At 38.8% G+C, this 22,040-nt stretch overlaps 3 protein-coding genes across 17 annotated transcripts in view; 1 reads left to right on the top strand and 2 right to left on the bottom strand.

The window, feature by feature from the left end:
* Positions 1 to 292: 292 nt before the first annotated feature.
* Positions 293 to 10,079, bottom strand: Cln7 (CLN7/MFS domain-containing 8). Of its 2 annotated transcripts, none has more exons than XM_046621760.2 (9): positions 8,659 to 10,079; positions 4,072 to 4,216; positions 3,270 to 3,513; positions 2,745 to 2,833; positions 2,349 to 2,568; positions 1,900 to 1,999; positions 1,632 to 1,766; positions 1,404 to 1,513; positions 293 to 1,297 (listed from the first exon to the last, which is right to left on the bottom strand). In XM_046621760.2, exons 1-9 carry the CDS (start codon positions 8,688 to 8,690, stop codon positions 786 to 788), a joined length of 1,587 nt encoding a protein of 528 aa, XP_046477716.1. In that variant the 5' UTR covers positions 8,691 to 10,079; the 3' UTR covers positions 293 to 785. The 2 variants fall into 2 exon arrangements, with proteins under 2 accessions (XP_046477716.1, XP_046477717.1); XM_046621761.2 differs by having other exon boundaries at positions 4,158 to 4,216; positions 8,659 to 10,078.
* Positions 10,080 to 12,135: 2,056 nt separating this feature from the next.
* LOC124216790 (HEAT repeat-containing protein 5B) overlaps positions 12,136 to 22,040 on the bottom strand; it is a 75,746-nt gene continuing 65,841 nt past the window's right edge. For 11 of the 14 annotated variants that reach the window (XM_046621741.2, XM_046621742.2, XM_069135239.1 and 8 more), the window contains 21 exons: positions 21,463 to 21,495; positions 20,587 to 20,661; positions 20,201 to 20,476; positions 19,844 to 20,125; positions 19,579 to 19,768; positions 19,317 to 19,486; positions 18,925 to 19,246; positions 18,549 to 18,818; positions 18,257 to 18,438; positions 17,927 to 18,172; positions 17,601 to 17,823; positions 15,113 to 15,364; positions 14,865 to 15,027; positions 14,609 to 14,724; positions 14,242 to 14,526; positions 13,794 to 14,030; positions 13,560 to 13,711; positions 13,270 to 13,483; positions 13,176 to 13,190; positions 12,904 to 13,049; positions 12,136 to 12,826 (listed from right to left, as the gene is read on the bottom strand). In XM_046621741.2, the coding sequence (XP_046477697.1) occupies positions 12,644 to 12,826; positions 12,904 to 13,049; positions 13,176 to 13,190; positions 13,270 to 13,483; positions 13,560 to 13,711; positions 13,794 to 14,030; positions 14,242 to 14,526; positions 14,609 to 14,724; positions 14,865 to 15,027; positions 15,113 to 15,364; positions 17,601 to 17,823; positions 17,927 to 18,172; positions 18,257 to 18,438; positions 18,549 to 18,818; positions 18,925 to 19,246; positions 19,317 to 19,486; positions 19,579 to 19,768; positions 19,844 to 20,125; positions 20,201 to 20,476; positions 20,587 to 20,661; positions 21,463 to 21,495 (4,032 nt within the window). In that variant the 3' untranslated portion in view covers positions 12,136 to 12,643. The remainder of the gene's footprint in view (positions 12,827 to 12,903; positions 13,050 to 13,175; positions 13,191 to 13,269; positions 13,484 to 13,559; positions 13,712 to 13,793; positions 14,031 to 14,241; positions 14,527 to 14,608; positions 14,725 to 14,864; positions 15,028 to 15,112; positions 15,365 to 17,600; positions 17,824 to 17,926; positions 18,173 to 18,256; positions 18,439 to 18,548; positions 18,819 to 18,924; positions 19,247 to 19,316; positions 19,487 to 19,578; positions 19,769 to 19,843; positions 20,126 to 20,200; positions 20,477 to 20,586; positions 20,662 to 21,462; positions 21,496 to 22,040) is intronic. The other 3 variants (XM_046621739.2, XM_046621738.2, XM_046621748.2) reach the window with 3 other exon arrangements.
* On the top strand, positions 15,606 to 17,537 carry noi (splicing factor 3a subunit 3 noi). Its single transcript, XM_046621762.2, has one exon. It carries the CDS (start codon positions 15,696 to 15,698, stop codon positions 17,196 to 17,198), a length of 1,503 nt encoding a protein of 500 aa, XP_046477718.1. The 5' UTR covers positions 15,606 to 15,695; the 3' UTR covers positions 17,199 to 17,537.

The raw sequence follows: 22,040 nt of genomic DNA on the forward strand, positions 1-22,040 counted from the left end.
AAAAAATATATATGTATTCTAACGTATGAACGTATGTGCGTTGTAAGATATAGTTAATCAAAGTTCGTCGGAAACGGACTCTTTATTGGACGTGTCAAATATTACAAAAATGTTTTCTATGTATTTCGTTCAGTGGCTTCAGACATTTTTCTTGGTGTTTAGCATAACCCAGGTGCCAAATGACCATTAGAATGTGTGCACAAAATCCCACAGTTCGTGCACAGTAGTGACACCTTCAAATGAAAAAGAGATTTAACACGTTCTGTGGCTTGTGATACAGTACGACTTCAAGTTTCATAGTAAGGTTTTATGTTGTAACAGAAGTTCGGAACTCTTATATGATTAATATACACAACATACGCTACCCACTATTATGCATTATAATATTGTATAAATGGGGTACAAACAAAGTTCGTCGCGGTACACATATGAGTAGTCTTAACAAAGTCATCGTTACACAGTCTTTAACCCAACAAATATATATATATCAATTTAATATGTATAAAGTTTAGAGTACACAAAACATATTCAACAATCCATACATCTATCACTGTACATTAGCAGTAAAATATTTTGATATACCTATGTATTTGTATATTGACCTGAGCTCGTGCCAATGCAGTGGCCGTCAATGCCCAAACAAACAAATGACACTGTGGCCTCCGTTTTATTTGAAATTTTACGGTAAAATTCGATTAACGGGTAACCGGAGTCAACGCAGCAGTCATTGCTGCTACAATATTACGAATGTATGTACATAACGCTGTCCGACATATAGACTTTAATCACGACGTTCCATTCAGACCTTGTGCCTCCCCTTCTTTTCGATCTGTATTCAAGGGCTGATAGACGAGGGGAAGCTCGAACTCTTTTTTGCCATCGACGATTTCACCAACGCCTCTTAAAGTTGCATCAGCAGCATCGGGTGGTATTAAGCGCTTGTTCACAATTTGAATTGAAATCATAGCTACCACCAGCGTCATACCGGTAACCCCGAAAGTTTGGTAAGTCCCATACCGCGTGTAAATAAGTCCCACGAACACTGGACCCATCACACGAGATGCACACCCAGCTCCTGTCATGAGGCCCATCCAGACTCCCTGAGGACGGGGACCGAGTATTTTACTAAATATCGTCTGGATCAGTGTCACTCCCAATGGATATCCGATGGTCGTCAATCCGTAGCCGAGGAGAAACTGTGTCACGGTCATTTGAGGCGTGTACCGACACCATTCCTGGGTGCTTGGACAGCCGAGGATGTCTGTTCCGTTGGCATCTTTTGTCTCGTTGCCGAAAGCTTTAAACATTCATTTCATTTTCTTACTGTCGTTTGTTTAACACACCGTATTGAAATTACGCTAAAAAACGGTTCGTACATAGTATGATAATAAATAACTACTCACGACCGTACTCGGCGATCACCGGAGGATTCGGACCCCATGGAATGCACAGTATTCTTCCGACGATCATTAAAAAGAAACCACCCCAGAGCATGATCTTCCTCTCGGAAAATCTGTGGGGAAAATTGGATCCGTGAACGACTTGTAGCAGTTAGGTGCGAAAAAGTTTTAACCTTCTAATTGTTTCTAAAATCCATCCAATTGTAAGAAGAGCATGGACTTTCAATTCACCTTTTACACAGCGGACCAATTAAGACGAAAGTGATGCAGGCTACTACGGCACCGACGCTCATTAAAAGACCCATGTAGTACAAGGCATCAGTCTTTGACCAAGCGAATTGATCCATCGTCAGCGAAGTTCCAAGTCTGAAACATGCAGGTTGTTTGTGGTTTACTAATGCATTATAGTCTTCGTACGAAACTGTGTTGTATAAGGTGAAAGTTACTTGTACAGAATCAAAAAAAAGTTCTCAGGTTAGGCAATATCCACTTTACTTACGTTTCAAGGAGGACAAAATTGAAGACCAATACAAAGAACGCGCAAATCAAAGTCCAAGAGGCAATGTAATCTGGCTTCATCGCCTTCCAAGTTTCTTCCTCTGTAACAGAATCAGACTTTTCTCACAATCAGCTTCACTTTCCTCTTTGGGAAGTGTCTTTTTTCCTAAAGAGAGTTCATAATTATCTTATAAGCTATACGCATTATCATAACATCAATTTACAAAGAGAAAATAGGTAAGTAGGTTTGCAGTATCCCACGTGAAACGATTGATAAAAGCGTGTCATATGGTTAATTGAATAAAGAAATTGCAGTGACACATAACAATGAAGAAGAACCGAACGTTAGCCGAAATTCTTTGTCATGCGCGCCTTTTACTTGCTCTCTTTACAATTTCTCAATCCGACCAGTTATAGCGAAATTATACGCGTTCCAACGGTCAGTATCACCTGATGTTTTCCCCTGAGTCTGCATAGCTTCCCGAGTTGCGATTCGGTGCTCCTTAAAATTCCACGGAAGAAAGAGGACGAAGTTGAAGACGCCCATCAGAACGTTGATCCAACCGGCCATTGTGTACATATTGAAAGGAAGACCAAAAAGGTAAAATCCTTTGTCGCCTAATGGTGTTACCGCAGCCTGCAGGCCGGGACCAACGACAAATCCCAGCACCTGAAAAGTACAAATAAGTGACTAAGTATCATTGAACATAGATCCACATACCATTTCACATTGAACGCCGTAGAACTTGGCCATTCACAAACGTGTACCATTGGAGAATGCAGTAACTCATACGTAATGAGTTATGCTAATGTAAATTGATTTTTTTATGGCATATTTGTACATACTTGAGCGAGAGATACCATAGAAACGGCATGAGTTCTCTCAGATAATTTCGTAGCTGCTGAAAGGTAAGACCGCGCCACTGCAATGTTTGCTGAAAACATGAATATGGTTATGCACAAGCATGAAAGTTAAAAGTATAATAAAGTCTGTATTAGAGATTTAAATTGTACACCAAATGCCTTCCTGATCCGACTTTGTAGTCCAAAAATTAAAAATAAATGAAAAATATTCAGTGAAAATAACGGAGAATAAATCGTTTACAAATTTTTAGGCCCCATTTTTCTTTGCTCGTGGCTATTTCGGTCACATAATACTTGTAAATGGATAATCAGTGACAGTTTTAATTATCAAATAAAAAGAGCAAAAGCATCAGAAATGACGAATCGATACCATTGCTAGAGCGATGCTTCAACTTTAAGTTGGGCTCCTCAAGGAAAATTAGAAAAAGAAACATGATATATTTCTTTGTTGCTGCATTCGCCGTCGTTGGATTTCATAATTAGCGATTAATAATTAATTTTATTAACCGGAACTGACGCCAACAAAGAACCTGGCGATGAGCATCGCGATCTTCTTGTAGACGGGTATGATTTCAAGTGCGCTGTAGGCTGCGGAAGCCAGAGTAAAAACAGCCAGAGTAATCAAGAGTGGCAATCTGACGGACCCGCGTTTGTTGCCCCACCAACCGACCAAGGGAGAGAATAACATCTGTCCCAAGGGATTTGCAGCCACGACGTACCCCATGAACTCTTTTCCAGCCGTAGGATCTAGCTGGAAACGAATATTTTCAATTGCAATGTACAATTTACATGGTGCATCGCCACAGTATACCAAGAACGCAGACTACAATTATGAGGAAGACAACTAAGAATATTGCTTTGAATACCCTTCAAGGTACCATTTTATGTAATCGTAGGAAAGAATGATAATGGGCCAAGGCAATAAGAAAATATCCGGTCCTCTAAGAATGCGTGTAGAAAGTTCGGTGTTGTACGCTGACTGGCTGCATCTCCGGCTGCATTAACATTGGGAAATATTCAACACTAACTAACATCAGTGAAGTGCGGTGTAGTTGGCAAGCGACGATAATATTGTAGATAAGCAAGGTGAAGTAATGATTGCTTTGCAGAAGAGATACATGCAGGTTAAGCGTAGATAATTATGGTTAGTGTCACTCATCGCAATGAAACGGAACTAGTTTGATGCATTCTTGAAATATCTTGTATTTTTATTCATATCATAATTAAAAATTGGCCATACTAAGAACTACTCTAGTATGTATATTTATGTATAACCATGCAATTCACCGTACATTCATGAAATACGTACCTGGTCTAAATAGGGCCAAACTCCTGTGAGAATGATGCTGAAGCCAAGCGACATTAAGAACATTGTGAAGTAAATGACATTTATACTTTTCCAACGTTCCCATCGCTCAGTTGCGGTCTCAAGATCATCATCGGGCGCTGCTCGACTGCAGAATAAAAAAAAATAATAATAATAGTTGCGGAATTGATGAGGGTGGAAGAACATCGATCTCTTTACAAGATAAGTTGCGTGACTTTTCCACCGGATTTCTTTTAAATTGATAAATTCGTTTACAGAGCCAGCGACTTAAGGGGGTGCTCTGGTCGATTTCAACGTCGTCGTGTATATCTTGAATTATCCAACTCCACGTATCTCGAACACAAAAAAGGGCATTACAGCCCCAATCTATGTGCAATTCTGAACAAAACTACTCCGATACATTTTCATTTAACGCCAAAATAAAGAAATTGCATGATTTGTACGAAATCGCGATAGTAAGAAACCTTTCGTAGCGAACACAGTCTTCCATAAAAGATCCATTAAAAGGTTCACATTTTTTTCAGTAAACATACTACCAAGATTTCAGAATCTGTGGAAACATTTTCTTATTTGATTTTGTTTTCAGTCATTTCAAGATCGAAAGTTTGGTTTAAGTTAAAATTTCAACGGCCTTCCTTCGAAATTTTATTATGTAAGAGTGAAACTAGAATGACAAGTGTATTGTCATTAAATATAGGGTTATTCAACAGTTTATATAGATTTCGTTTCGAAATTGTGAATTTGAAACGAGCTTTTCGGAATGTGGAATTTCCACACTGCGCCACAAATGATCAGGTTATGAAGTTCTCCGCACTCTCAACACTAAAGTCGCTAGCGCCGTTCCTTTAGTTTCCATATTGCCGTTTGACATGTTTTATGGTTGACCAGTTATATAGATCTGAGACTACAACTATACGTTCACATTACATAAATTCAGAATGTGAGATGATCATTGACCCAAACGGGCCCGCCTTGTTACTATATACATGTCATGTATCATGTCGATACAAATACGATACAAACAATATTCGTTTACAGATATGGATAACTTTTTTAAATATGCTGTTTAGCCTATCCAGGCGACTATAAAAGATTGTATCGATGTAAAACGTTTGCCCTAAATGTTACCGCTAGTCTTCTTCAGTAGTCACAAATATATAATTATTTTTATCACTGCAGATGCGATAAGTCTTTTATCGTATCTAAGCATTGAGGAATAGATATTATTCGTTGATCATTGTAAATGAGTCCGTTGTAAGAATATTTCCTTCTTCCGTCAAAGACCAGCGCATGAAAATATTAACCAGAATTTGGCAAATTTAAAATCGGTTTCTCAGTTCATCTTACTAGACTGCGTGCTTCGGTAATCTGTCGAAATATTACACTTACAGAAAAAAATCCACATCAATCTATACGGTAATTCGAAGTTCCCTCAAGAATCAGTATGCGCGTGCATTCATGCATACACTGTGGGTATCGTACTATCATCCATTGTTCAGCCTGCATTCGTTGTTACGCAATATTTCAACCTGGCATACGCAAATTATATGATGCGAATACCTAATTTAATTGAAGTAGGGTATATTACCTACCATGCCTACTGTATTATTGGAAACATTTATGATCCAAGGTACAAATTCAGAATTCAGATCTACACTTGAATAAGCTACCAAGTTTCACAAAATATTTTGTTGTTTTGTTATTGTGAATAATCTTGCGCAATGACTCGAGACTTTTGCAACCTCGTCATAAACATAAAAACCTTACTGTAGCTTTTACCTACAAACTGGCGCGAGATTCGTTGTTTTTACGCATCTGATACTTTTATAATTGGCTGTCAGCCACGGATAAGAATATATGGAGTAACACGTACAGGTCATTGAATACTCAGGAGCTTCTTTCTGACGAGATATTTTCTATGGATTTCTTACCTACAAATCATTTTTATCGCGTATTACATGATTCAGTTATACCATTCTCACGGTAGCGTGTAATTTTTTCTTGAAACAAATGGATAGATATTTTTTTTTTCATTTCCGTGAATTATGACTCCAGACGAGGGAAAGGGAATTGAAAGCCCGTAGTATTTACCGCGTTTGTGAACACTCGCGGAATTTCCTTTTCACAGTCTTGCTATGATTGTATTCTCGCAACCTATGTAGAGATACAAGTCGTTGACACAATTATATACTCATAATCAGCATTTTACGGACACTTATCTTATGTACATACTATTCTTTATAGAGGGAATCAGGCCATCATAAAATTCTCCTGCCGAATCTGTGTAAACCAGTGGGTTTATTACGTTACGATTCTTGCAATTTGTAGGTACTCATGATACGCGAAATTCAGTTTATTTCAGTTGTGATGCATGACCGACAAAGGCAATTGAAACCAATGGTGGTTGATAAAAATTTGTATTTGATGGTATAGAAGATTGCGGGCATTGGTTCTAGAGCGTGGACGTATGTTTTGCATTCGTTGTTATGCATACCTACATAACTTATCGTCAGCCACGCGCGTTGAAATGCGCAAACATTGATGCCAGCCATGCGAGTGCAAACATATCAAGATCTAAAAATGTTATTCACAACCAGTATGACAAAGCTGTTTGAATGCGGTGCATTGTAATTCCGTCACGAACACTTTTCACGCTTGTAACGATATTCATCTCCGTTTTCATAGGTATACGTGAATATCGATACGTAAAATATGTAATAAAATATATAATGTTTTTTCGAACTTTGATTCGTAAGAAAGTAATTACGTTTTCGTATCAGAGGCTCCCATTGCCACTTGAATGAATGAAGCGAGGATCGCGTGAACCTCAGGCTCGGCCTTCTATGTGAGAGTGGTGAAATAGAAAACCGGTTCAAGTTGCGCACAAGCCTTAAATGTTTGATTTTTCTTTCAGTTTCCACTCACAGCGCGTTTGAAAGTATAATTTATAGTTGGATATGGCATTGTTCAAAATGAAGAAACTGTCACACAATAAGATTGTCAATATAGTGTAACTCTAACCATGCAATGAAAAAAATCATACAGAGCTTGCCTTGTTCGAGTTGATTGTGTAACTGTACCTAATACGTACATTTTCCGTGATATCTCGCACAACGGAAAGCAAATGGATATGATGTATACCATGGTATTTTAATCTACTTCATCGATAACACTTCGTCATATCGTGAAAAAACGTGCTTCTCCCCTGAGCAACTCTCGAACAAAGCAACACTCTGGCTTAAGTTTCACGGCAGAGTTGAGATAACACAAAGTATAATATTTCGTATGTAATGCTTGATCGTTTCGTAAAATGCTTCAGGGTTACCTATCATAGATGATGGAGTACCTACTGTGTACTCCGGTTCATACGGAACGGGAATTTTATTGACACCTGTTTGAAATTACCCAAATGATCTAATTACTAACAGTAAGCGACTGTCGTTGCTCCAACGATACGTTGTTCTAATATTGTATACACGAATAGTATAGTGTATGTGTGCGAAGATGTGGGCTTGAGTCTGTACTGGGCGCAATGCCAAGCCACGCAACGTGCGCCATCCAAGTCAGGAAATAGATCAAATTTAGAAGGCGTGCTTGTCAGGGAAAAAGGAAAGTTGGTGTCGATACTCAAAGTGAATGGAATGCTAAGGATGGTTGCACTTGCCGGTTCCATGTATCCGAGACAATGGTCGAATGGTCAATCAACAATTTCGAGTGCTTTTCAGTAAATTGTTTAAATCACTCACATTGTGGGTGAAACCGTTTACAATATAGAATTTATTTCAAGGACTAAATCGACTCGAACATACTGAATAGTGTCAAATCAAGTCATACATTCAAATATTAATATTTATATATATATATATATATATATATATATATATATATATATGGCAAGGACAACAGCACATATATTTTTATACTACACACATGATGAGATGTGTTTTACTCGTAACGTTTAAGTTCGTTCACTTATAACAGACTCTGTACTATGAATAACGAAAAATTGCACTTTGGCCTGACACGTGCATTAAATTTGTTATCGTTGGCATGCTCCGTCGCGATTATCGCTTAACGAACATGATTCAACACTGGGATGCAGTTAATAGAAATTATCACCACACGCTAAATTTATACCACTACTTAAAGGAAAATCGTAATGTATGATTAGGTCAAAACGAAAGAAAAATTAATTTCACAAGTAGCTAGTAAACTGTTACAAAAACGCGTTGCATGATTTTATAAGGTAAATTCGTTGATAAGGTCTACCAATCACGAAATTTTTCAACAAATGCAAAAAAACTTGCGTCTTTTGTTTCAGTGAAGAATTAGAGGCGGAATACTGGGCGCAAACTGCTGCTGTTGCTTCATATTTACCAAATATTTCGATAGAAAAAAGTGTTTCTTTTAAGTAAAAATGTCGTTAAATAACTTATAACATTTTTATGAAAACTCCTTTCTTTGACTCTTCGAAAAACATTCTAAACATTCCCTCTGTTTTAGTATCTTACAACAGGATTTTCCCCTTAAAATTACATGAACGTAAAAACGAATAAAATATGATCTTACCGTCTTCGACGCAATTTCCTGTACCAATCCATTCCGTTTACCTACTGCCTTGGCTTAACTTGGCTGTGGTAATATTCGAGGGTAATCCTCAATCAGGTTTAGAAACAGGAGTTTCTAAATAGCTAGAAAAATCGCGCCATTAACTTGGGCTGGCCAGCGTCTCGGTGTAATGTATCTATATTATCAGTTTCTCATTTTAATAACGGTTGATTATGTCAGGTATGCAGCCTGAAAACAACGATATCTATCCAACTTCCTGATTTTCAGCGAGTAAAACTGAGTCGCCAAATCTGTCCAGTCTTTTGTCTATTCACCAAAAACTGCAGGCAAGTCAAATGCATTACTCGTTATTTCACCAGCAGATCGTTTATCGCAGCAACGATAATTAATTACCGCGGACAATAACTATAGTGTTTACACCATGCATTATTTCCCTCGCTGGAACTTTTCGTGGTCAGTCTCATATGCAAAAGACTTTTTCCAAGTTGGCGAATAATCAGAAACTGTTCAACATTCCTTGCCAGCAGAAGAGCTGTTGAATTTATAAAGCGTCCTCTTTGGTGCATCAAGAATTAATTTATCAACTGCCAGATCATCCCGTCATTTATACAAAAAGTTGTTTCGATTTCTTCAGCTGAAGCAGTGATGGATCGTGATCGTGCCGATCAATCTCATCGATTCAAACACACCCAGTTATTGATACATTATCCAATATCCATATCGGAATATGCGAATGAATTATGACGATGTTAAAGGATTCGGAGAAGAGGGCAGAGGCATCACGTGTCAGTTTTCAACCATGACATCCGTGTAATACATCAACTGATTACAACTGTCTATAACTGATTATAACTGAATAACCGTCAGCACGCGTTGACCGCAGCAAAAAAACGTCGTCATTGCACGACGCATAGATATAAACGTTCACCATAGATTACACATTGTGTAAATTTTAATTTTTTTCTCAGCCTCGTAAGGTACGTCAATCCCGAACCAGTCACCTTCGGATTCCTCAGTCTCTTCACCTTGCCCGCACAGAAGTTGACCTCCGTCAAATTCCGCTCACCGTCTTCGCTACGGGAGAATGGAGCGCGCAAAGATCTCCCTGAAAACAGCATAAATCCTCACATGGTCTGTCACGGGAATTACCAAACACCGATACACTTGGTTCCACAGGTGCCTCGGCGCTCAGGTTGTCGGCGGGCCAATGCATCAGGCGCTCCACAGACGCATCGGCGGCTATTATTAGGGACGGTTGCGATGATCAGAGTTCACTCATGATACGCGGTACTGCAGCTTCGGAGGCACGAGGTCTGAGAGCGTCGTCAGTGATTAGAATAGACAAACATTGATAACGGCGAAAAGGGCCGGAAATAATTCTATCGCTGCACCCGAGATGTGCCTGATGAACTACGCCACGGCTGCGGAGTTGCCTCACTACTGACTCCGCTGACTTCTCTAGCGACTGACTGTGGCCCGAGACTTCTCTCGAGTGTTGAACACACTTGTTCGGCATCAGTACGTGTCCCACTATCCGTGCAGGGTATGGCCACGAGCAAGCCTACAGCTTATACCTGTCGCCGTTCTCCGATGAGTCAGGGCCGTACGCGATGCGTTGGTAGAATCGGGTGGTACTGTCGCCGCCTAAAATCCACTCTCATTAAACGGAGTCTCGGATTTTTTGTCGGGACAGGATATCAATTCATCCAGTCGCAAACGACGGAAAATCTGGATTTGTTGAAGGATGCATCTGTTGGAAAAGTTTTTATTAATATACGGCGAAACAGTCTAACGTGAATAATAAATGAGTACTGCATTTCGATATTTTCGTAGCAAAATATCTTTGGAAGTGAAATTGCTACAATTTATCTCTTATCTGCGAAGAGAAACGATTATGTAATTCAGACACATTTCTTGCGATAATTCATTCATCTCCCCTTGCAGACTCCGGCCAGATATATTTCATCATCATAATTGTGACGTTGATAGAACTTCCGCGTAAATTAGATTAAAATGCTATTACAGTGTCAACGTGATGTGAAAATTACAGTTCCATCAATAAGCTACATTTTATGTTCAATCAACATTCCCCCGTTTCTGGTGGGAGAAATCGATTAAAAATACTCAAGGGGCACTTTTGTGCGCATCAAGTTGGCTATCAGAGATACTGGAACAATAACAAAGCGTCACAGATTCAATTTAGTCGGTGTGAACTACCAACAGACTACACGTGGAATTCGTAATGACTCTCGCCCATATATTTGCGGCAAGTATGGTTTACGAAATTATCACCAGGGCAGCGCTAAATTAAAATCTAAGATACGAACTAGAAGTTACATACAATTAGGCGCACTACGTTGACTAAAGTCAAAGCGCGTTATTTCGCAAACGCTTTATCTACACTAATTACCGAGTTCAAGAATAATGGTGTGATAATGGATTTTTTCAGTTCAAAGCGAAAATTTGAGATTTCGTATCATGCTATAGTTATCGGTAGATCGCACGGATGCGATATTGTAGAATTCAGAATACTAACAAAAGTACAGTGGCAGATCAATAAGACATGAAAATGTAATTTCTATCATCGGTTGAATTAGGTATCCAATAATATTTTATCAGATTTCTCAATCACGGTTTAGGAACTGAAATACAACGCGGAACTAAATTAAAATAAGATTATACCACTATACATTATATCAAGGACTACGTGATTTTATAAAACAAAAATCAGATTATAAAAATGCTATTATAGATTTAATATATATTTGTTTTTGTTTTTCTTGAATTCCTATACATTTTAGTAAAATTACAACATGATTCACTTTGACGAGATTTCACGCCGTTACACGTAGTAATACTATCATCACTTGGACTTCTATACGAATTTATATAATATATATAATCACAGCTACTTTATTCACTCGCTAGATGTGTATGACGGTTGTTGCTGTGTGTGTGTATTACGTTTGGTATACAAGTTTATGCGAAGTATGAAGGACTACAATTTTTACGCCACTATGTGGACCATTCGTTTTGTTCTTATTCTTTTTTTCTTGGCAAATCTGTTCATAAATATTTCTACAGATAAATGGGGAGTGGATGAACGTCTGAACTAACAAATAATTTCCCGTAAATCAATATCATTGATAAACATATTCTAATGGTATGCCAACAGAACTTTCATAAGACTTCGCGAATGATGTTAATTCTGATTGTTTATTACAAATTAAATGCTGTTTTTGGATTGTCGACAACTGTTTTTCAACGATTGGACCTAATTTCGATCATACTTTAGTGAATAGCGTTTGATGCGTTAGATTAAAGGAAATGACGCAACAAAGACGATAATTCAAAGATATTATCCGTGTATGTATCTGTATCTGATCGACTTAAAGCATTCGTCAAAATATACGTTATAATTAAGAAATATTTCATGACTATTTCATATCGTTCTTCCAATCTTGACCTAAAATGACATAATATAAAAATAACTCTTTATTGTGGTCACTGAGCATTCCCTTTGTTTTCAATCGTTTCATCAAATAATTTGCGGTCTAATGAATCATATTTTACGCTCGAAAATTCTTCAGTAAATTAATAACTGTTAAATTAGTATACAAGCAGTACGCCGCGAGGATCAATTGTTGATAAATATGCAACGAAACGAAAAAACTAAATATCACTTCTAAAATGTTCGATGCTACGAGTTTTTTTACTGTATGTACGGGGTGCGAATCATCGGTCATCCATGTCGCAGCGAACGTAAAATTTCAGACAGATAATTATGCATGGTTTATCAGATTACAAATATTAAAAATTAATTGTCTGATACTCACTTATTGTTATCTGAACTCTGATGGAATGTTAGACCGTAAGCAATTTGATGAGAAAAAGTATTATACACAATTTGTTAACATAGCAACATAAATGTTATGGTATAGTGTTCTACTAAGAATGATATACTTAGTTCTGTTTCTACGACTATTTAGTTGAAGTTAGAAAAATCTGTTTTTAATTTAATTGAAGGGGCAGTGTTGAGTTTAATTGCTTGTTTCACTGGCTCCGATAATCTTGATTGCTTTTGAACCTGCTGCTGGTGGCTGGATTTCACCGCGTTTTCGAGCTTTGTTTTCAACTCTGTAGATTGTGCCATCAACGTCTTAAATTCCTGCACAATATGCAATATTTTATGTGGACTATGCAATATTCGTACAATTCATTGCAGAAAAATTATAAGTATCAAACCTGAGGGTACTTTGGTCCTATTTTATTCAGCCATTGAAAACTCTGTTGATGGAGAGTGATTTGGAATTTGGATCCATGGCGCAAGGCATCACCTTCCAGTAGATAATTTATCAGAATAGGCACCAACAGAGTAAGCATTTGAATACCTGAAAATTGAAAAAACTTCCCAATTATATTTTTTTTTATCCAATGACATAATACCATGCAGTTGGTTGGTGTGGATATTATTGAAAATAACTGATAGAAAGAACACCCTGGAAATCGTCACCTACCTTGCATAAGATCTCCTGGTTTGCATGCAAAATTTAATTTATCAATACAAAGAACCATAATTGTGAAAGCAGTTACAATTTATTATCTACTCACGATTAGCAGGTTCAGCTAATGATATGAGTGCTTCAATCGTTGCTATGCTTTCTAATGTAAGAGTTAGCTGAGTTTCGTTTGATACTTGTTTGCTCGATTCACTGTACAGATATTCCACCAACCTTGGTGCGAGAGCGTGGATGTAGGGAGTACTGACACTGCGTTCATAGTGCATGAAGATTGTTCTCAATGTTTGTATGCACTTTAATTTAACCTTTAAGAAAGATACATTTTCTCATTCAACGATAAGGTACTAGGACGACCGGGTAAGAAAGAAAGTTCGTACTGACCAGTGTATTTTCTGATTGAAGACACTGCCGAAAATGATTGATGCAAGGGTACTGTAAGTTCGGCGCACTCACAACCTCAGGGGATGCGTGGAGGACAAACACTGCAATCCCTAACATCATCGCAACTTCATCCATTTTCGTTTCATCACAACCTGCAATCCAATCATTATGAATGTACGTTGTAATGAGGTACGTACATGCAGTAACGATGATTTTAGATTTAATATGGCTTACCTGTTTTTGCAAGATCGACTATTTTAGCAAGAGCACTCTGAAGCAAAGTTTTCCACTGTTGTTCACTTCTTGCATCAGTTGCGTATTTATTGGTCATAAGACTCTTGAGACAATGCAGAGCCCCGTGCACAGGTGCTCCAGGTCCGACCCCAGAATTATCGTTATCTGTGCGAATCGCAGTCTCTCTAATTACCCCAGTTGTTAAATATAACAACGTGGGTAGAATCGCAATGGCACCTGTGAGATAATGCAGTTTAAGTATTCATCGCGTACATGTAAAACTTAAAATAAACCGAACTAAAGCTTGATAGCAAAATATGCACCTTATCAGCATGATTTACAATATGTTCTTACGAACAAGTATTAACTTAACGTGATTGTTGAGAATTCTTTTTATTATAAATTATCGATGATATACATCGACACATCGAGTAATTTCAGGACCAACCTTGTGGAGAACAAAGCCTTGGAAGACCTTCCATCACATTCAGAGTGGCAGCAATGAGCCTGCCACATTCCTCCGATGCTGTATATCCCCGATGAGACAACACCGTTGTCGCACCACCTGGACTGGGATTCAACGCTGGTATTTGTCGTACGAGTAAGCACAAGCAAACTTCTAGTACAGCAAAAACTAAAGATTGTCCTGGAATAAGGTCACCAGTTTCCTGCCCTTCCCCCAGTTCATCGACCTCTGTGGTGTCTTTAGACTCTTGATTTGCAGGGACAAGTTCTGAAAGTGAACGAATTCTATGCGTCAGTAATAAAATAAATAATGTATTGAATCATTGATAAAAACGAGTTTCATGAACAACCTTTGAGTTTCGATTTTTTCCGATCTGCAAGGTCTTCTTGAGCAGCACGCATTACTTGTTTCAGTACTTCCATTACCATCATTTGAATGGTATAGCTTTCTCGCGTCAGTAGCAACCTGTATAGTTAGAATAAGATGAATAAAATTTTGTTGACCAGTGAAAGGCAACGTAGGATAATGAAAAATGAAATTAAAAATTGTTGATACATCGAATAAAATTAGCAATTTTCAGATTTTGTATTGGCTCTGTAACTTACCTGTGAAGAACATTGCAAAGCTCAATAGGAAGGGACCGATCAACCATAAGTACGTTGCGTGCCCATATAGAATCAAGTAAGGTGTAGAGAGCACTCAGACATGTCTCTACACTTTGGGTAGACTCCGAAGATCGAGGACTGCACAAAGCTTCCATGCATATACCTTGAAGCGCAATATGGAAGAATGTTCAATGCAATAATTTGTAAAATGAGATTTTTCATTGTGAGGTATGCAGAAAAAATCTTACCAAACAATAAATGGAATCGTTCGACATTAGATTCTGTATTGGTAGAGTCATTATTATTATTACGGCCAAGTTTATTCTTCGTATTAGTATCGACATTGGCAGGTTCTGGAGATTCGAAGCCTCTAGCATTCAGCCACAGTGTTGCTGCATGAAGTATTGGAGCCCAAGACTCAAGGTAATACGGACGAGCTGATTCCATTGTATCAGTTGTGTAAAAAGCTCCTCCATCGTGAGGAAGCTGACTTGAAAATTCTGAAACAATTAAGTTGCACCCTTGGTATCTTCTACTTTTTCTTTTTTCTGCATCAAAAGACTCTATAATCCACTTTTGAAAATAAAATGAAAAAGGAAACCTGAATGTATTCAATATTCAATCATCGGTTGAAAACTACAATACCGTCAGAGTCTGACGTACAGCCTAAGTGATTGACTTGGTCTCATTGTTAGCCACGGCGCTACGATCTGGAGCCGTATGAGCCAAGTTTTGTATTTTGCAAATGGCGGACACAGTAATCAATAGTACGTTTACGTGTGAAGTAGTATAGAGTACATTCGAGTGCACATTAGTGAAGAAAAAAATAGGATGGAAACAATTTTAGAGCAACAGCGTCGCTATCATGAAGAACGGGAGCGTCTCATGGACGCAATGGTCAAAGAAATGTTGCACAAGAAGCCTGGGCATAGAGAAACGATAAATTCAGAACATCGGCTGAAAATGCTATTAGACCAACACATGGACAGCACAGCGCATTTGCAGGATCTCTACGAGGATAACGATGGCCAACGAAAGGACGAGGTCCAGGCTTTGTCGGGACCGAACGAGTTCTCCGAATTTTATTCGCGACTCAAGTCCATCAAGGAATTCTATCGGCGGCATCCGAACGAGATAAGCGTCCCGATGTCGGTAGAGTTCGAGGAGTTGGCTAAAATGCGAGAAAATCCAACAGAGGAACTCGCAAATCTCGTCGAATTTACCGACGAAGAGGGCTACGGGAAATACCTCGATCTTCACGAGTGCTACGAAAAGTATATAAACCTGAAAGGTATTGAAAAGGTCGATTACATAACCTATCTGTCGACTTTCGATCATTTATTTGACATTCCAAGAGAGCGTAAGAACGCAGAATACCGCAGATACGTCGAGGCGCTCCTGGAGTACTTGACCGAATACCTGACTAGGGTTCGTCCGCTCCTTGATCTCAATGCTGAAATCGAAACAGCCAATAGAGAATTCGTGGTACACTGGGAAAACAGCAGCTTTCCAGGGTGGCCAAAGGAGACCGGAAGTGCTCTAACTAACGTTGGGGCGCACTTAGAGCTCTCCGCCTTTTCCTCTTGGGAAGAACTCGCCTCGCTAGGTCTGGACAGATTAAAATCAGCCTTACTGGCGCTGGGTCTTAAGTGCGGTGGAACTTTGGAAGAGAGAGCGCAGAGGTTGTTTAGCACTAAGGGACAAGCCTCTCTAGATCCGAGTCTGCTGACCAAAAACAAACCGGGAAAACCAGGCAAAGGAAGAGACGTGGAAAAGCAGAAGGAGATCGCAATGCTCGAGGCCCAGGTGTATAGGCTTGCCGAGCTGGTATCTAGTCAGCGTGTCGCCACTAAAGAAAATGTTCAAAGAAAACAGGCGAGAACGGAGGGTGAGAGAGGTGATTCCGATGCAGATGCTAGTGCCAGCGAGTCGGAAGAAGAAGATGACAACGAAGTTCCGTATAATCCGAAAAATCTACCCCTCGGTTGGGATGGCAAGCCTATACCATACTGGTTGTACAAACTTCACGGTCTCAACATCAGCTACAACTGCGAAATTTGTGGAAACTTTACATACAAGGGACCCAAAGCCTTCCAAAGGCATTTTGCAGAGTGGAGACACGCTCACGGTATGAGATGTTTGGGGATACCAAATACAGCGCATTTTGCCAACGTCACACAGATCGAGGACGCTCTAGCTCTGTGGGAAAAACTCAAAGCACAAAAACAGTCGGAACGTTGGCAGCCGGAACAAGAAGAGGAGTTTGAAGACTCTCTAGGAAATGTTGTGAATCGGAAAACTTACGAGGATTTGAAACGCCAGGGTCTACTTTGAATTTGAACGGAATTAATGTAATAATTTGTACAGCATGTATCGCGCGGGCTTCATTTGTTTCATTTCATATTCTTGTATGCATGATTCTGTTATACTAATCAAACACATGTTTAAACACGAATCTAAAGAAGAGATTCGTGTCTAGAATTAATAATTTTATAAATTCTAATGTGTATTTAAATATATTATCCTCAAACGAACGAGGTATAATATAGATTAAATATTATGCTGTAACAAATTCAACTACATATTCACCAATTCTCAAATGGATTTTGTGACCATATTTGTAAGAAAAGATGAACTATAAAGGACCTAATAAAAATGTATTTATAAATGAAATTCCGCAAATATCTAGCAGTTGTATTTCCAAAATTCATTTTTTATATGAGTGGGAAAACTTACCAGGTGGTAGGGAGAGTAATGCATGATCGCGCAAGGCAGCTAACCAATGTTGACTCAGACTTAATAACTCTGGCTGAACTAAACTGAGTAAACTTTCATTCTGGAACTCAAATTCGCCAAAGCCTTCTTCTTCGTTTGCGGCAGTTGTATGAGCCTTATTTCTTGATGACGTCTCTACATTTCCAGGTGCTGAACCATCATTAATCATTGCCACCACGTACACCTACAACATTGAATCAGAACACACGCGATGAATTTCTCACATGGCTTATTGCAATTATTGAATGATGTGGTGAATCATCTGTAACATGGAATTACGTATTTACCTCAGCCCAAGCCTTTAATATGGCCAGTTTTTCTAACGTAGAAAGGCTTTCATTGTATAATTGTTGATGAGAATGTCCGCCTCTTAATTTTTCCAACGACGATACAAGCAGTTGATGTACTCGGCGTAAATCATTGAGATCCCTTGCAACACCACTACCAATCCATGCGCTACAAGCTTCACAAGCTGCAGCGGTGACGTGAGATGCTGTTTCTGTAGAAAACGCTGGTCTCAAGGCAGCACCAACCTTTGTGATAAGATTATCGTTATTTGATCATGGGAATATAGACTGAGTAGTTTTTCGTGTTTTAAATTTTAGCAAAACAATCACCTGCGCTTGGAATTGTTCCAGAAGTAAGTGTCCAGGAAATTCTGGTTCCGGAACTTTGGCAAATTTATCAATTATTTCTTGTAAGGTCTTGAGACCTTCTAATCGCAAAGGATCACAATCACTGGTCGCAGCCATAAACGCCATACGCACTAGATCTGATAAGTGCAGTACTAGAAAATCTCCTGAAAGGTGAAAATTAAATTGTCAAATCACAAAATATGGGCCATAAGTATCCCAACCATTTTGATCGTGAAAGAAGAACAGGAAAGAAAAATCCAGGCGTGGTACATACCTCTTCCTCTGGTGAGCTGCATTTCCTTAGCTAAGGCCAGATCAAAGTGTGCCTGCTTGTTGACAAGACAAGCAGTGATAATCCGTCGTACACTCTGCGCAGCGAAAACTCTGGTCGGCCAACGTGGTGAGACAGCTGGACGTTGCCGTGTTGACTCTTCTGCGTGAAATTCGGCCTGATCATCATCACCTTCTGCTTCACCACCTTCATCATCCGCTGTACTATCTTCAGTTAGAACAGCAGTGACTTCTTCTGTTGTCGTACTCGACTCTAAAAATATGTTTCGTTACGTTCATCTCCGAACACTATTTATTTCATTACTAATTTCCATGAGCTCGCTAATTGTAACAAGGAGTCGAAAATCATCACTCCTTACCTGAAGCTACCGTTAAAACATCTTTGCAAAGGGATAACCACTGTGATAGGTTGTCAGCAGCAAGCATTTGAAGCATACTGGTAAGAGTATCGTGGATATCTTTTATTAGTCGGCTGTCTGTTTCTGTATCTAGCATGCTGAATAAAACTCCTGGAAGACCTGTCTCCGTGATAACAAGACCCTCGACGATGTTCGTATCTCTGCTTTCATTGGCTAATGTCATCGCATGTTCACATACTTCTTTCGCCTCCCGTTGAGCAAGCTGACGAAGGCAAGATATTGCCGCTTTGCGAAGTAGAAGATGATTGCTTGACAAAGTGCGCTGTAATTAATGATTATCGATAAAATTGCTGATTTGTGACAAATTGATAGGTTTCCAAGTAACAACTTACACACAATGTGGGAACCAATGAGGATAAATTAACATGTCGTGGCGCAAATAGATGTAATTGTTGTAAACACCCTGTAGCTTCAGCTTGAACAAGCGGGTCCTGATGATCTTGCATTATTGCACAAGCGCATAAAAAGGATGACCGTGCCATACATATGGTCGATGTATTGCCTGTGAAATTGCAGTAGAGATGTGAGTTTGATTTAACTTATTTCCGTCGAGACTTAGCGAGTAGGCTAATATAGATGATACGAAAGACATACCTTGCAATTCTGGTCCAATCGTGGTAATAAGTGCAGACAGAACTTTGCCGATACATTGATGAACGTCAATGTAGGAATGTGGAACGTTGAGGAGGAGAGTTAATGCTAATGACAGCGTCGGTTCGACATAGCCTCGGAACATCGGGCCTCCAGAGTCGGCAATAAGTGCTAGCGCATGCAATGCCCAAACCTAAGTCGAAAGATGACGTTCTTAGAAATAGCTTGATGTGCAACCGGCAGCAGGTTTATTAGATGAAAAACGTACCTGTACAACAGGAGATGTATTGTCTTGGGCGAGAGCAAGCAGAATGCTGACACTTGTGTTCAAATGTTGACTAGAACCCATTCCTCCGACATATCTGTGCAGGCAACCAAGTGCCAGCGAATGACCCGTCCTACTAGCCACATCACGAGCCGATTTGAGTCGATCGAAACTGGTCTGTGCCAACTCTGCGGTGAATTTGGAGTCTGAAACAACTTGTGCCATTCGCCCGACTGCCTCACCAGCTGCGCAGCGCAGGATTGAATTGCTACTGACAAGTGCGCTCTAAAAAAGTTAACACCGTTTTCTAAATTGCGATACTTTGAAGGGATAGTTATTTTAGTGGACCAAGTGACTCACGATAATCAGATTGGTTGCAGATTTTTTTACATCTTCTTGGCCGAAACTAGTTTTTGCCTCATTAAGACCCTTTAATCCACTAAGAACGGCTGTAAAGACATTCATTTGTACCGCTTCTTGTCTGGCACTTTTAGCATGTTTAATACATTCGCTGAAGTGGTCCAACATTTGCAATCTGTGTTTGTTCGCTACGCGAGGAAATATTTGTCCAAATAATGAGACTGACATATCGATAACAGCAACACCTAGAGGAAGTGGTCCCGGTACTATTTCGCCCTGAGAATTATAATAAACATCATATAGCTCATTCATGCATAAAAAAATTCTCTTGATGTGTCAAATGAGATGTTCGCTGAGAGCAAACCAGACAGATTAACAATACTCACGTTTGGAACAGGACGATACAAACAGCATGAATCATGCTCCAGTGCTCCTGATCCGGCGGCACTATTAGGTTGCAACTGAAACAATTCAAGTATCCTATATATTAGATTAATTTCCAGTCATGAATCGACGATCAATGTTGTAGAATAAAAAGCTTGAATCTGTTATGAGGAATGAAATAAGTTCAATGTCATTAGTTAATATGATGAGTTGTTATTCCTTAATTTTAAAGTGGTGCTAGCAAGTAATATCACACGCTAGTTGAGTCAGTCAAACCCGCAATGACACTGGATTATTAACGACACGGTACAAAGCACTCAACTATACATGTTATTTTAGAAATGCAGCCCAGTTAAACAGCGTAAATGTTAAAGTTGTTTTTTTTCACCTTCAACCCCGCAAGTTAAGATTTTCCAATATTTCATGAAATCTCCAAGTATCTGATATTTAATACAAGTGCGATGGCATTTTTTCATTTCACTCAATAGTGCAGCAAAAAGGCATGAGAGCATGTGACACAACGGATTTTTTGGTTTGAGGATAAAGGAGAAACTGATACAGAATTTTGTTTGAACACTGTGTTAATTAACATAAAAAACCTTAAACACGTGGATAGGACAATTTTTTGATAAGACTTGAAAAATATTTTGAATGTATTAGGGACACAGAGTGGAAAGCGAGTAATCTTTCCATTCCGTCGAAACTAAAACAAGACAATTACTATACAACTAAATTTGAATGATTTGAATTCTTATAAACGAAAAGTTAGTTTTACTCTTAACGCCACAAAATAAATGACAAGAAACATTTCAAATCGTAAATCTTGTTTTCTGTGACTAGTTGGGTGATAGTCACTGTTTACAGAACACATTACTCACATGTTCAGAATCGGCCCGTCGGTTTGGTTCCATCTAGACACGAATGAGAGCAGTGTGCGTTAATAATTATTGCAATCCGTCACCAAAGTTTAGTTTTCCTACATCGAGAAATGCACATGCATATACCTACGTAGGATATTTATAATGCAGATTTCAAGTCGGACGAATCTTCTACAGTTTTTATTTTATTCTTTTGTTCTTTGTGCTCGTTCATTAGACAGATTTGAGTATATGGTCATATAAATGTAATTTACGAGTGATTTACTTTTTAAATATGTGACAGTGCTTGATCTGTTACATCTGTTATTCATGTATGCCTGCCAGATGCTAATTCAGAGAATGATTTTCTGCGTACATAAAAAATGTGAACAGGCTACTCGCTATAGTCCGTACAACAAATTGTTATTGAAATTAACATGCACATGCATCTAGAATTTCACATACTCGTTAATTATCATCAAGGATTTTTTTACTTGTATGAAAAATTGCAAAAATGACTTCTGAATTTTGAAATATGCACAACTATCCAAAGTCTGTAAAGAAGCCATTTATATCGACTGATGTATGATGCTGGACGA

The sequence above is a fragment of the Neodiprion pinetum genome, chromosome 4, assembly GCF_021155775.2.
Source record: "Neodiprion pinetum isolate iyNeoPine1 chromosome 4, iyNeoPine1.2, whole genome shotgun sequence".
NCBI lineage: Eukaryota > Metazoa > Arthropoda > Insecta > Hymenoptera > Diprionidae > Neodiprion > Neodiprion pinetum.